Source organism: Electrona antarctica, assembly GCF_951216825.1.
Source record: "Electrona antarctica genome assembly, chromosome: 13".
Taxonomy (NCBI): domain Eukaryota; kingdom Metazoa; phylum Chordata; class Actinopteri; order Myctophiformes; family Myctophidae; genus Electrona; species Electrona antarctica.
Window position 1 is genome coordinate 6811531 of NC_136794.1, and position 16397 is coordinate 6827927.

Genomic DNA, 16397 nt, shown 5'->3' on the forward strand with positions numbered 1-16397 from the left:
CTTTTCCTCTTATCATACTATTCTATCTAAACTAATAAATATGTTATAGTTAGTAAGCTCTGAAATTTACAATGGCCCACCTTTTTTCAAAATATTTTCGTATAGGCCTACCGCAGATTTATAGTTGGTTGTGTGTAGTGTCACGCAACAGGAAATAGTCGATCTGCAAGCTCACAACGCATTCGACGCAATTTGTAACCTTTGGCTATTGTCCACGACACTGGCACGCAACTGAGCATAAATCAGGCTTTAGATTCATACCTATACATGTTGTACTTGACACAAGTGTGCACACTGAGTAGTTTACTTTAGATGAAGGTAGTGAGCAACACTGGTGTGTATTTAGCTGTGTATGTTTGATAAGCAGTGATAAAGAAAACACAAAGCACACAATGCTATCACACGCATTATCAGACATTAACCACACACAGACACAATCTCTGTCAGACAATAGGTGTTTTATATCAAAATCAGTGACGTAAAAATTGTTATATAGCAATATCGTATGGCACAGTCTCATAGCCAATCACTTAGCCAGCCTAGACACTAGAGGCCAGTTTATGCTTGGGCTATAGGGTATAGTTCATGTAACAGTGCAATTGAAATTTGCAGAAAGAAAATGTAAGTTACAATAATTGGTCGTACATTTCACAAAAGACATAAACATACTGCACACACCAACAAAGTGAACCTGAGTTGCAGCACTTTGAGAGAAAAATATTTTTGATAAAGTTTGTAGGGAAAAATACAAAACTTTACAACCACAGTGGCCGCTACCTATTCATAAGTAGTGTTGTTCAACACAAGGCAGCACAAGGCATGTATAAACATCCTTAAATTGGCAAAATGAACATGATAAATATACAGCTAAAGTATAGCCTATTGGCACAGGTACACCCACTGAATCCACGTCCAACCCCCCCATCGCACGCACGCACGCACACACGCACGCACGCATGCACGCACGCACGCACACACACACACACACACACACACACACATTTACATACCATTTGTATAGGCTACATGTGTGCTTAATCACTCAAGTATTAATGCATGCACATATGCATTCACACACAAACAGAACCATAAACCTTTCCTTTAAAACAAACTATACTGCACATGATGCACTTTCCATTTCTCACGATTTTCCATCCAATTCCGCTGTTTGTCAGTGCTGTTATTTTAATGAGATGACGCACACATCATGTGACTGCATGGTAGAAGAGTTATTAGTCCGTCCTGCTTAGGAACAGAGTGCAGGTTTAAAAGAGTGGTGTGAGATTCACAACATGGGCAGTGCAGTATGGATGGACCAAGGCTTGAACGCTGACAGTGTCACACTATGAGAGAATCTCGGCTCAGTGCTGTGCTCTGTTAAAGGAAATAGACCAGGAGCCATACATTAGAAACCTTGCATTGCATGCTGTTCATGCTGGGTTAGTCTTGCGTGTTCACTGAGGCATTTTGGTTCTTGTAATAATAAAAACAACAATAAAAAAAACAACAATAAAAAAACATGCAGATCTGTTAGTAGTATATGGTGATGATGATTTTAAGAGTGCAAATCAAAAAAAGTGATTTTTGAATATGTGGTTTGATTGAAATTCCACTGACTTTGGACTGATATCTGGTAACAACATTTACACTTTGACAACATATATTGTGCTTGTGAAGTATAAAGAACTTATAGCTAGCTCTAATAATTATTAAAAAAAATAAAACTAAATTAGAATACTTCAGTGTAAGACTTGACTCGTCAGTTATATATACTGAAATTACATTACCCCATTTTCAAAATAGAGACATGCGGAATATATGCTGGCCAACAGTATAACAGTTTCAGTTTAATTGTTTAATTTGTATTATACTATTATTTATCCTCTGCATAAGAGCGCATTGTGAGAGCCAGTGTGTTACTCTTTGCAACTACAAGTAACTCACCATGTTTCTGTTCCTGTCCCCAGTGTCCCAGTCCTCTCTGCCGCCCTGCAAGGTATGCGATATTCCCTGGGGTGGGCGGGTGTAAGAGAAAGGCCTCATGGCTGGGTCAGTGGTCCTGTACTGTTCACTCTGTGGTTCTACCGTGCGGTAACGTTCTGTTTGCTGTTGTTGGTCAAATCTTCGATGTCTCTCCACTTCGCGCTCTGAGTATGGAGGCAAAGAGTCTTCGTCCTCGAGGCGGTTGCTAGGTGACCGGCTGTAGTAACAGTCACTGCCCTTGCCCTTGCCTCTAGAACTCCCCCTGGAGGGAGTGTCACTGTCCTCGTCAACCCTTCCGCCACCCCTGTCCCCTCCCTGCCCCCTCGCCTTGCTTTCCAGCGCGCTGTTAAGAAAGGCATCGTCGTAGCCCAACCCTCTCTGAGCGTGGCGGCGGGAGGGACGGGAGGGCCGGTCATTGTCCCACGTGCCCCTTCGCTTCTGTGGCAAAGGAGAAGGGCTGCGGCGATGCCAGCCGTCGTCCTCGTCACCGTGGAAACGACGCGGGGGGCTGCCGCCCGGGTGACTGCGGTCGTAGTCCTGCGCTCGGGGTTCTCCCCGGCGAGCATGGTTGCCGCCGTAGGAGCGGGCAAATTCCTCCAGCTCATCCAGAGAGCCAGTGCGCCCCCTGCTGCTCAGTGTCTTCCGCTTCAGGTGTTCAGAGCGAGGGTTCCACCTGGTCCAACAGGAGACAGCATGAAACCCAATTGATATTTTGACGTAACAGAAATAACAGATTCTCTGAAATAAATGTCACATTTTACAGTTGATATTGATAATTCAACACAACAAGAATAAATGGTAAATGGTGCATTTATATAGCGCCTGTATCCAAGGTGCTTTACAGAGATTGTGCATTACATTCACCCATTCACACACACATTCATACACCGATGGCAGCGGAAACGATGCAAGGCACCAACTAGCACATCAGGAGCAATTAGGGGTTCAGTGTCTTGCTCAAGGACACTTCAACAGTAACTCTGGGGGAGCCCGGGTTTGAACTGGCAACCTTGCGGTTACCATCCAGGCACTCTACCCCTGAACCACCGCCGCCATACCACCATAGCCAAGTAGGCTATAAATCAAATGCACTATATGTGCATTGTACCTGCTGTCTTGCTCATCCTCTGAGTGGTTGTCCCTGTCCCTCCTGTGCCTGCGACCCTGAGTAAACGGAGCTCTCAGCACTGCTTGGTCATCAAGGTCTGGTATTGGCGGGAGTGCCTTCATCTGGACAGTCTGATAGGTCTGCTTGAAATCTATATTCCCTCCATCGTGAAGAGAGCTCAGCTCTGATAGGCTTCTGGCTGTTGGGATAGACATGTCACTTTGGAGGCCATTAACTGCTAACTAACTAGTTTACTGAAAGTTCCATCCAAAGCAAGAAAGGTTAACTGTTTGACTGAGGATCAAAAACAGAACATGACATGCTGTATGGCGCCATTCACAGTTCACAGGACGTGCATGGGGGCAACTATAGCAACTTTAGTCAACTATAGTGCTAGAGTCAACGCAAGCAAGTAGAGTGCAAAGTCGCAAGAACAATAAATTGAGTGCAGCAGCAGACTGCACTCACCATGACGTCAGCGCGCAAAAAGGTGTGCACAACTCTTCATCGAATTGATGCCAATGGCACACTTTGTCATCTATGCATGTCCTGTGGTGAAGGGCCTATAGGTTAGTTAGTTATTGTGACGCTAAGACGGAGCATGTGAGAATGAGATGAAGATATGACATGCTTTATTTACCCCAAACATTGAAACATTGAAAACAAAGACATTTAAGCTAACACACAAACACACACACACTACACACAGATCACATAAACGTGCCAACTGATGACAGGCTTACATTGGGGTGCAGCTATCTTGGCAGAGGGAAACTGAGCCATCTCCTTCTCTACGTAGTACAGAACTTTCATTGAGTCCTGGCCTTGATTGGCCTGGAGTCGAAACCCACTGCGCACTGTGGACGTGGGACACGTGCACATTCACACACACGCCAGAACATAAACATGCAGGGCAGACACTTGTAATTACCATAGAAGCCACTGTGGGCTACAAACATGAAACTAACTCACAACCAGACAAGACAAACTGGCAGCAACATCACACATACAACACCCCCCACGCCCGCCCGCCCGCCCGCACGCCCGCACGCACGCACGCACGCACGCACGCACGCACGCACGCACGCACGCACGCACGCACGCACGCACGCACGCACGCACACACACACACACACACACACACACACACACACACACACACACACACACACACACACACACACACACACACACACACATTGATGTTTCCAACACTTGTCAATTATACTTCTCCATTCAGGTTAGGGACAAACTACTGAGGTTGGTGAATGAATTACGGTAAATGAGGGTTAGTCAACTCAGTGAAAGGAAAAATGTAGCAGGTTTATCTCACTCTCAAGTGCTACTGTACTGTGTGCTGTATGTGTGGCTTTCATGAACATTGTTCATAGCACTTACCTCCAGCCAGATTGTTTTCTACTGAGGCGGGGAGGGAAACCATGTTAGGGTCCATATGGGATGAAGGAGCCATGGGGATCATGGTGGAACCCATGGGAATGTAGTAGGGATACATGGGAGGCTGGGGTGGCTGGCCACTCTTTGCCATCTTCCCTGCCTCATATACTAAGAAAAATGGTGAGAAATGATATTTATCAAATAGACGATTGCCTTTAAATTAAGCACAATTCATACTTAGCTGCATGCCAATGTTGCACACGTGACACCTTCAATTACTGTTTTTCATCATGATGTGTTGGGTGGGCCCTCTCTAGTTCAGCTATTTTTCCAACACTGGCACACATCTAGGTATACGTACATTTAGCATTACCTCCCAAAGGAGAGCTTAACTAATGGAGCAGCCAGAAATCAAACACTAGTAAAACGTAGTTGGTCTTGTCCACTCACAGTGGCTTCGGAAGACCCTTTTTGGAACTCTAGTCTAAAGGAGATATCATCATTGGAGAAAGTGTTTTCATTGGAGAAAGTGTTTTCTTTTTAGACAATAATATGTCTCTCTTATCCAGATGAATGAGCAGGCACACTTCATCATGCTGAAGATATACCCACACACATATTGCTTGTAACATGGATAGTATGCAAGGTCTTCTGGTTACAGGACAACCTCAAGCCACTCAAAAGTCACTTTCCCTCATATATATGTAGTCGTTACCGTTTTCAGGTACCTCACATGATACTAGTGCACATTACTCACAGTGTCGTGGGCAGCAGCAGGTGTCAGGGCAGCAGCAGCAGCTGACGTAACAGCAGCACGAGTGTGGACAACACTGGCACCAACAGATCCCCGCCAACAGCAGGAACAGGATGCTGCCCAGCACCACAGACCCCACAAACACCCACTCTGGAATACACATACAGTAGAGAGATAAACAAATACACCCTCTGCACGCACAAGCACTCAGTCTAACAGATAAGCTAAGATAAGTTTGTTGTTGTTTTAACCCATTTAGACCTGAGACCAGATTCTAAAAATGTCTTCTACAGTTTTCTGAAAAACCTATGTTTCTATGTCAGTGGTGCTCAAACTATTTAATCTCAAGAACCCCCAAAATGAGATGCAATTGGCCACCGAGCCCCATCTGAACATATGTTGTTCCAGGGAACCTCCAGAAGCAAAGATTTGAGTTAAAAACGTTCGCTCTGAAAGAATATATTCAAACATTTGGGCCACATTTTCACGATTTTTTAAAAATAGCAGACCTAAATAGCAGACCAAAAGGGGTTCCCACCCAAAATGGGTTAAAGTAGAGTGCAAAATGACCAAATTACCAAGTCGTGGTTCTACCATTGCTGAGTGTTCTACACAAAAACTACAGTACAATTGTGCAACGTATCATTTCCAGAATCAGTGGTGAAGAGTAGCATTTGCAAATTACATTGATTGATTGATTGATTGATTGAAAAATGTATTAACAGTTTGCAGAATTATACAGTACATTTCAAGCACAAACTCAATACAAAGGCAATACAAAGGCTGCCTCACTTTCTGTGAGGCAGCCTCTGAAGCCATCACAGGCTGAAAATATAGAGCCTTTAATAAGGTATTCCCACATAACGTCATTAAACATAGTAGTCTTTAGGAAACCTCTAGGGAACTCTATCTGTTGGGGTTAAACTTCCATTCTTATCCACCTTCCTGTCTTTCAAGCATCCATAATGACACACTTCCTTTGGGTGTGGCCAAAAATGACAAATAATAGTCCAATCAACTCCCTGCCAAGTGAACACACACATCCTGTAGATGTGTGTCATACGGAAAACTACATGAATGTTTTGAATTGTCGCAAAAACACTTTTCTTCTTTTTTTTTTTTCGCTTACAGTAGATATGCCCTGGCCTCAGTCAACAATTAGCAGTGAGAGAAAAGAATTTAAAAAATAAGTGTTTTTTTCCTTTCATCATAAAGTAGGAAAGCCAAGATGGATATGGAGCATCAGCGAAACAGAATAAAGGTCTCAGGTGAGATTCAATCCTGCCGGCAGGGGTACATGGTATCAAGCAACCATTTGTAATCAAGGCATGAATCCTATGCATATGACTGTACTACATGTACAGTTCATATTTAAGATTGGCTCACTGAGCACAGAGAATCGAAAACTTGTTTCCTCTCGATGTGTTAGTAAGAGAGCAGAGAGCATTTTGATTGGACAGTTAAGGAGTAAAACAGAGGGCATTAGCTAAGCCATAGGTACCAGGTGAGGTGCCATACCTGGCATAATCTCCACATCAAACTCAGGTAGGATATCGTTCTTCTCACCTGTCCTACCTGCAGAGAGAGGGAGAGCAAAAGTGAGCGCTGGAAAAGGAAGCCGAAAAGCAAGAGAAAAAGGTGTGGCATAATATGAAGCCAGAGTGACGAGAGTAATGGCTCATGCAATAAACAGAATAAACAGGGCCCACAAACATTTTCTCGTCAGCTCATTGAATTCAATCGGACCAGAAGGCAGGGATTTCATCCCCAGCAAATCTAACCGTGAGTCTCTGCGGTGGAAAGTCTGGTGATGTGAGGTTACCCTGAGTCTAGCTCATCAACTAAGGTTGCAAGCGTAGACTAAATACTGTATATAGCCACACAGATGTGTAAGAGAGACATGGTACTGTACATGCTCTAGCTATTATGCCGGGAGCCAGGTCCACCCCTCAGGATGAGTTTTGGGAAAATTGCTTCTGGCGAAATTATGTAATTGTACATATTAAGGTACTGCAACTGCACAAATGGTCAGAAAATGCATGCTATCATATACTCCCTGTCCCTGACTTTTAAATCCTGTGCAGGATGTTTTGTATATTGACATGGAAACATTGGGCTGTCCAGAGTCCATGCTCCTAATGTCTGATGCGACTGAGAGTTTCCGAGAAATAGGCCTCAAAATACCAACCTATGAACATAAACACAACTCTCAAAAGTTATGGTTCAGAGTTCAAAGGCCAAACTCATTACACTTTTAATTTTAGCAAAGGCCCAGCGGTGCAACATTTCTGCAAAGTGGTCACTGATCACATTAAACATGCGCAACGGTTCCAACCGGCAAAGTGCATGCACAATGGTGCATAAATGCAGACATTATAGTTTAAATCCATTACAATTGGGATTGGTTATAGGTGGAGCCTGGAGGGTTTGCAAGAGAAAGTGTGGGAATTTAAAAGCACAAAGAGGGGGCTTGGGAAAATGGAGCGCAAAGTATAATAAAGGAATGTAGGGCACCAATTGACCAGTACTCATCAAGGCCGGGTCATATCGTCATGGAGACAATGACTCTTTGTTTTTATTATAAGGTGTACAGTAAACAGGCAGTAATAGAGATAGAAGGACCAAGAGAGCAAATATTTAAGAGACATATCTGTGTTGATTTACGAAGAGTGATATGGATGATCAGGTAAACTGGACTAAAAAGAATATACCAGGGAAATAAATTGTGATTGTTACACTATCAAACAACAGGCACACAGTACTCTCTGCTCATTCTCATGGCCCAGGGAAAATAACATTAATTTGGTCTGCAACAGGTGATTTGATGGCTACACTCAGATTGTTAATATGTATGTTCTGTGTTTTCAGTATGTGCTGGTGTGAGGTCTCTGGAGGCTGTTATTAAGGTAAGCCTCTGCCCTCACCGTCTGAGTTGTCTGACTACAGTAGAAGAAATATAGGCAGCCAGGCTGTATACAGCCTGTGCTGAGTAGGCAGTTACCATGGATAGCATAACCTCCCCTTCTGATAAAAGTGCACTGTGTGTGCACACAAGGCACCTAGCTGTGCTGGCCGGCAAACTCATCTAAATACCACAATGCTGAGTAATACTGAGTAACCTGAGAGACAGCAGAAGATATGCACCCCCTGAGAGGAAAGGGTGGTAGCGAGAGATGGAAAGAGACCATTAAATGGTAAGGAATTAATAGAGGAGGGAGTGGACAATGAGATTCTGGAAGAAAGTGGGGATAGAGTGCCGGTACAAAGGAAGAAAACTTAAAGTCTCTAAGGAGGGAATCAGACCAAGAGAGGCTATGGAAGCTTGATTTTGTCTTCTTAAAACTTTCCAGCTTTTTAGCTTCCAGCTGAAAACATAGACAATCTGAATCTTAATTTCAGCACCCCATGGTTTCTCTCTCCCCTGTGAGCTGATTATAAATAGATTAGTGGAGGGCACATGCATGAACACTCTTTGGTGCAACATGGCACTGTTACAGGCAAGTTTCCAGTGCTCACACAAATTAGTTTGGTCAATGACCTTATTCTGGTATGTTTAGCCTAAACATACCAGAATAGCAGACAGAAGTAGGCTTGACAGTGACCCTAAACTTTAGGGTCACTGTCAAGCCTACTTCTGTCTGCTTCTGTCTCTTTGGAGACATGTCCACACCATTGAACCCATGCTAGAAGTTTAGTCCCTTCAGGAAAAAAAATGAATGTTGCCATAGTAACAGCTTAAGGAGTGGCTTGTGGTTCTGACAACAATAGCCTACACACAGAACTTCTCTCTGGCATGATTCAGTAGATAAAGATATTGCAGTAGTATATTAAAACACAGGCTGCTCAACTGTTATAATCATTAATCAACAACAAACAATTTGTAATGAGCATAAACCAATACACACACACACACACACACACACACACACACACACACACACACACACACACACACACACACACACACACACACACACACACACACACACACACACACACACACACACACACACACACACACACACACACACACACACACACACACACACACACACACACACACACACACACTCTGTCTGTCGTGATCCTAGTCGACCATCTATCTTGACAAATGTTACATTGTATCTAACTGACTATTCTAAGTTGTACCAAAAGTGGGATCCAGTGAAAGTGTAGTCTTTAGGCAAACAATAGAGCCTCTCACAGAGGATCAGGAGCATGTAAAGAGACCATCATCGCTTGGCTGTCTCCACGGAAGCTTGTGTATGGTCCTTTTGGAATGCAGGAGACAACAATTGCATTCACAATAGCGTTACAAACCAATAAAAAGAGAACCAAAGCGGTCTCCTGACCTGTTTGTTTATTTGTATCTCTTTTAGCTTGAATGGTAGTATTATTCCAACTTCCAAGTGTCCATATAGAGCGTCACAGTCCCGCCCCCTACCATGGACCAGGAAATGATTCTCCGTTCATTTTCCTCATAGACATTTCAGAAAGTATTTATTTAAAGACGTTTACGCCGCGGACAAAGCCAACTCGAGTCGTGACAAATCAAACAACAAACATTAGAAAGAAGAAAAAAACGGCAGGTTACAACACTTTTTTTGTTGTTTTTCTTCTTTGTAATTATTTGTTTGGTCCAAAATATTGTTTGTGTTGTCATGTGTCACGACTTGAGTTGGCTTTGTCCGCGGCGTAACCGTCTTTAAATAAATACTAATAGAAATGTCTATGGGAAAAATGCATTGGGATTCATTTCCTGGTCCATGGTAGGGGGAGGGACTGCGACGCTCTATTGTGCAACCATGTAAGAGCAGAATACATATTCAGAGGAGCCGAATTGTATTCTTTCAATGTTTGTGTCATTTGCATCACAAGGTTTTTTTGGTGCTGGGTGTTAATGAGCTTTTGGTATGAAGGCAGTAGGGGACGTACCAAGCACGAGTAACTCCACCTGGGCTTCATTCTTCCCCTCCAGGTCGTTGGCGATGACAACTTTGCAGAAGTACACTCCGCTATCTCCCCATTGTAACTCTCCGATCCGCAAGTCTGCTTCTGCACAGGGAAAGAGCAGCGAAAGGTCAAATGACTTGAGAGCATGAACAGATAATGGCCATAAACATGTCAGCACTCTTGACTAGAACCCATCGTATATTCAGAGCCAGTCACCTGGCATTCATACCAATATATTTCATATATTTTGTCTGAATACTGCTAGCTTTTTGGGGCTGAATTCCAATGATGTGTTCTGTATATCAGGGGTTCTCAACCCGTGGGTCGCGACCCCTCGGGGGGTCGCCAAATTATTATTCTTTTTTTTTTTAAAGATATTTTTTTTGCGGCTTACGCCTTTTTTTTTATTGGTTTTTGAAGGGACAGACAGGAAACGGGAGAAGACATGCAGTAAAGGCCGTGTCGGGCTCGGGAGTCGAACCCGCGGCACACTGCGACTGGATTACCAGTCGGATGCCCAGACGGTTACGCCACCGCCTGGGCTAAATTATTTTGGGGGGTCCCCAAATTATTAAAAAAAAATATATATATATATTTTTTAACTGAATGCCTGGAAAATGGAGATGAAGAGTTTACATTATATCTGGTTTCAGTATTTATTTATGGTGTATTGTCTCTTTTATTAAGGTTATTGTAGCAGTCAATTTATATTGGGAGTTGGTAGGGGGCGGGGCGGGGGTCCCGAGACATTGCCAAAGCATTTCCGGGGGTCCCCGGCCAAAAACGTTGAGAACCCCTGCTGTATATCACTGACTAGGGGTTGACAGGTTTTACAATCCATGGTGAGTTAAGAGCAGCATCACGTCTTTACTTACTAATGTAATGAATGGTGACAGCGTGGGGCATTGTTTAAGGTGGTGTGTTCTATTGATGCACTTTAATAAAAGGCGGGTGTTTGGTTTTGATAAGAAGTGTGTTGTAAAAGCAGCATAGTCACGAATAGAAATGAATAAGGGAGCGGGGGATATCTTCATAGTAGCCAGTCTATTGTGAGACACAAGGACAAAAGAGAACCATTAAAGGAACAGGAAACCCACCACAGCACAATCAGCTTTGAGTCCTACTGAGGGATAAATCACAGAGTATCACACATGGCCACCAGTAATCCTGAACAATACAGTAAGCCGTGAACAAGGACCTCCACAACCTACAGATGTTCTGTATTTCAGACATATGACAATATTCAATTCAACATATTCAAATAATGTATATAGGAATCACCACATTACTGTTTATAATGGAGATATCTCTGCCTTTGTAGTGTTCGGAGAGCGTTATGGAGGGTCCCTGTCCGGAGGCCACAACACGAACCGTGCGGGTGCTGTCGGAGCACTCCAGATGGGCCGTGGGACCCAGATCCGATGCACGGGCCCCCAGACTTTCGCGAAGAGTAAATGCGTCTCTGGTGCGGTCGCGGCAGTAGGACTTGTACCACCACTGCACCACAGGGGTCTGGGTGGAGGCAGTGTGGTACTGACACTCGAGGACCACCGTCTGGAAGAGCATAGCCCATCGCTTGTCCTCCCGCACTGTAACCTGCACGCCATCGCACACACAGACTGAAACAAAAAACACACCAAACAAACAGAGGTGAAATATAGGGGGACATTCGGAGGGGAAGCCAGTCAAACAGCTGCAGGTGATGATTACGAGTATAGCGATGCCAGTATGAGTGTATTTCCAATAATTCTGGGAAATAATTAGTTTCATACAAAATTAACCCATCTAGCGGTCCCGTGTTTGACTTTTGAATACATCATTTTAATTTTGAATACCAAACGACTCGCCCCTTTACCAACTCGCCCCGGGCGTACAGCCGGCGGAACTGTGCGGCCTGGTATTCCTAAAGTAACCTATGTAAATTATGCTTAAACCTAACCTTAGTCCTAACCTTAACCTCAGTAAAACTATGCCTAATCCTAACCCTATACGTAAACTTAACCCCAGTGAAACTATGCCTAACCTTAAATTTATTTCTAACCTTATTCTCAGTAAAACAAAATAAAGAACCGTCGGACCGAGCGGTCGGCGTGAGGTTGGCGGAAAAATCGAGGGGTGAGATGGTTTAGGGGCGACCGTACCTGATACCTTAATTTTCAGAGGGTTATGTAAATGTTGCAAAGAGATCAAAATGGGTCCAGTTAAAACCAAGCAGAAGGGTAGACTGTCTGAAGCACTACAGGTGCTCTTGAGTGCATGTTCATGTGTACATGTGTTTGAGGCTCATCCATGAGAGATTACACCTAATAAACAGCTGACATGAGCAATATCAAAACAAGCCTAGAGGCAATGAATAGAATAGAGATGGGGGGGCTCCTCTTGTTCAGTACTGGGGTCACAGAGGTGAAATTCCTCTGTGCGTGGGGGGGCTGGGGAAGTTTGTTGAGAGGTAGGGGGTTGTCATTATAAAGGGAGCTGTGAGAGGCATTGTGGATGCATTCTTCTGCACTGTAGCAAGTGATATTAGGCCTGGGTGGGGCAAGAGAACCACATCTAAACATTTCCCACAAGGGGAGGAAATCACAACAATGACCAAGTCCACTGTGGACCTCTACTTTTAAGACCAATCTGACAACGTGCACTGTGGGTATATTATTTCCATTGGTCCTCTTTCTAATTACACCAACACGTAGTGTAACATCTTCAGTGTTAATTTACCTCTGAGCAAGGACGTACAGAGATTGTTAGAGAGGCAGGGGCTGAAATCTTGTAAAAGAGGGCACTTTTGGAGAAAAAAAATAGCGAAAATAGCAGATCTACAAGCTCTCAACGCGTCGCGCTGCGACGCGTTGAGAGCTTGTAGATCAGCTATTGTCAGGGCGCAACCCAGCACTCTTTAGCTATAGAGATGCGGTGTTACGACTAGGATTTCAAAACAAATTTGTTCAACGCAAAATGCTGCGTTCAAGTTCAGGAGGACTGACTGCTGCCATTCCGGGTATGGCATGGAAAGGAGTGGCATTTGCATTTCTTTCGCCGTAGTAAATGCTGCGTTTGTGTTCTGGAAAGGGCAGTTGTTTTTACAGACGGGTAAAAGGGCAGGGGCTGAAGCCCCCTTTGATGTCTATGTGTGCACGTCCCTGACTCTGAGATTGTGCAAATGGCACCAAATAAATGGATTGGTTCAATTGTACACTCAGGGGTTACAAGTTGATAACACTGAGGAATTTACTACGAAGGCTAGCAATTAGTCCACTCATTTCCATCATGCTACATTGACTCAAGGTGCTAGATTAGTAAGTGTTCTTGTGAAAGTTTAAAAACATTATTCCCATTTCCGGGGCTTATCTTGATCCCAGATGAGGATCAAGTTTCACTTACCCCACTGTAAATACTCAACAGGTTGTTTTCTGAGTGGATGGCAGGATGACAGGGGAAATTAGAAGGGTCAGGGAAATTAGAACGTATTTAGAAGGGTCTATTAGTCGTGAGTAAGCAGAATAATGTTGCTGTGCATGTGTATGGATATATAAACGCCCCTAAACTCCCTCACATGGGCGACTGTCGTCTTCTTTGTCTTCTTGATCAGGGGGTCTACTACCCATTGTTATCGCTTTACAGAAATTCTCCCCTTGTCCCGAGAGGGGGAGGCGGTTAGAAATAAAAACCAGCCAATAAGATGATTTCATCTCTTCCAGCTGGGAGTGGACAGCCAATTAACTGTTAGAGATTTAAAGAAAACCGTTATGTGCTGATTTGCTGAATCCCATCAGTTTGTTTAAGGCTGAGAGATGGAGTTAGGGAAGGTGGAGCGAAGCAAGTAACAACCACAGGATGCGTCACCATTGAGTTTTGCATTTGCTAGCTAATCATTCACCTGAAAGCTTTTTGAGTTTTGACTGTTTTCTAAAAGTCTTTCATCAGGTGTTAATTATTATTTCATGTGTTTTCAATGTTTTTTTCTTTAACAAGATATAGATAAATAATAAAATAACACACATATATCGATGTATTTCAATCCTATATCCCTATGTGGATTAACCAGCTTGTCTCATGATTGGATCATATTAGTGGTCAAAGCTGTACCACGGCCACAGGACGCTCCGTACGTGTTTCCTGAACACAGACTTTTCCTCTTTAAAACTAAGCTGTCACATTTCCTGACCAGCAGACAGACACGTCCCTGCTTATGCATTCCTTCACGTTGACTCATTCGCCTGAAAACACTGATAAGAACAAATTCTCCACACTTGGAAAAAGTGTAGCCTAATGGGGTGTTTTAATGTTAATTTGAATCACTAAACATGGCTACCTACCTCTTCACTTCACTCATATGAAATAACACCAGCGATAATATTTGGAATGGCTAGTCCTCTAAGTTTGGTTCACTTATTTGCCGCCTATAGGACCTATAATTTGGATCAACGTTATAGGGAAGAGTCTGGACAGATCTAAAAGACGCCTAGCTATACGTATAATCCATACCATTTATGAAAAGATGCAAGGTAGGCCTACCATACAGGAGAATTGGGTACACTGTACAATAATAGGCTAGTAGGCTACTGTATGTTTTGCACAGGCAGTGCATGTTGGATTAACCTGTTGAACGTCGTCCGCTGCTTTCGCAAGATTGAAAAAGGTAACGGTTTAGGCTATACTTTTTTGAAAAGTCAAACTTACCCCATGTTGCCAGTAAAAGGGCTAACTGGCGAAGAAGCATTTTACAGCCAGTTTACAGTGATCTGTGAATAATCCACATGATGGTCAAAACTCATTCTCGTTGTCCGCTTTTTTTTAGGTCCTTTTGGTCCACCGACTGCTCAAGATACTGGCCGGGGGAATCCGTCTGTGACTAACGGGACTGTACCATTTAATGAATGGGTGTCGCCACACAACCCACAATACTACTTTGACGTCATTTTGAATACCATCATGCTATTTTAATTACGAACTATAATTACTACGGTATATTATAGCGTCTACAGTAAAAATCCAAACTACAACAGCACAGTAATAGATTATTTAATTTCTTACTAAATGTAACATACCTATTTAAGAAAGATAGTCGGGTCTGGGGAAGGGGGCAGTTTATTAATAAAATCAGGTCAGATTTGGAGTATGGCTACTGAGGAATTTTAACACAAAACGTCTTGTATTATTTATTTTATTTAAGAATGAATTGTAATTAATTATCCATTGAAAATAATTTCAGTACAAAACAATAAAAAATAGGCTATATGAAATTCCAATTTCATAAAAATTCAAGAATTAGGCTACATTTCATCTTTACAAACAACAGCAAAACCAGACATACCAACAACAGCAACATTTACTTCATAAGTGATTCTCAATGTGTGGTCTGGGGACCCCCGATGTCCTTTTTAGGGGGTACAGGGGGTCCCCAACTAAATTAAAATGTTTGAGAATCAAAGGCCTACACACAATAAAGTTTAGAAGTTTCAGTAGGCAACATTAATACAGCACAATATTTTAGAACAGTAATCGCAGTTTGTTTTGTATAGAAAATCACACCCATGTGAAGTGAGTGGTGCAACTCTGTGTGTGTGTGTGAGGGGGGGGGGGGGGGGGGGGGGAGTTCCAGACCCGCAGGAACACACCCAGGGTGTTCCTGTGGGTCTGGCCACCCCGCGTCCGAAGCGGTTGAGAAATGACAGAGTTACCGTGTGGGGGTCCCTCTACCGTGTGGGGGTCCCTCTCTACTGGACCCTCTACTGTACTGTACTGTACTGTACTGTACTGTACTGTACTGTACTGTACTGTACTGTACTGTACTGTACTGGCACACCCGAAATCATCATATATACAGTTAATATGTGTGTGTGTGTGTGTGTGTGTGTGTGTGTGTGTGTGTGTGTGTGTGTGTGTGTGTGTGTGTGTGTGTGTGTGTGTTAGGTTGCGCACAGGTGGTGAAAAACAACAATGCTGTTTTCGTGCTCAGACCCAGGCACCCAGCCAGCCACCTACCCACACACACACACATAGCTCCGTCCGTAAGGGAGTGGTTGCACCACTCAAAAAGTTAAACTGTACAATTTCAGTAGCTCACATAATTCAAGAACCTGCACACCATGATAAAATCAGATGAATGTGCATGACTACAAGGGCATATACAGAAAGAAATATTTTTAAATATATAGGCTATACCAGTGGTTCCCAAAGTGGGGTCCGGGGACCCCTAGGGGT

At 43.4% G+C, this 16397-nt stretch overlaps 1 protein-coding gene across 3 annotated transcripts; it reads right to left on the minus strand.

Moving 5' to 3' along the window:
• Window positions 1-448: 448 nt before the first annotated feature.
• On the minus strand, window positions 449-15008 carry LOC306935736 (immunoglobulin-like domain-containing receptor 2). Of its 3 annotated transcripts, XM_079518921.1 has the most exons (10): window positions 14874-15008; window positions 11483-11812; window positions 10176-10295; window positions 6759-6815; window positions 5244-5390; window positions 4490-4654; window positions 3835-3948; window positions 3092-3290; window positions 1945-2656; window positions 449-1374 (listed from the first exon to the last, which is right to left on the minus strand). In XM_079518921.1, exons 1-10 carry the CDS (start codon window positions 14911-14913, stop codon window positions 1339-1341), a joined length of 1920 nt encoding a protein of 639 aa, XP_079375047.1. In that variant the 5' UTR covers window positions 14914-15008; the 3' UTR covers window positions 449-1338. The 3 variants fall into 3 exon arrangements, with proteins under 3 accessions (XP_079375047.1, XP_079375048.1, XP_079375049.1); XM_079518922.1 differs by lacking the exon at window positions 6759-6815; XM_079518923.1 differs by lacking the exon at window positions 3835-3948.
• Between the last annotated feature and the right edge of the window lie 1389 nt (window positions 15009-16397).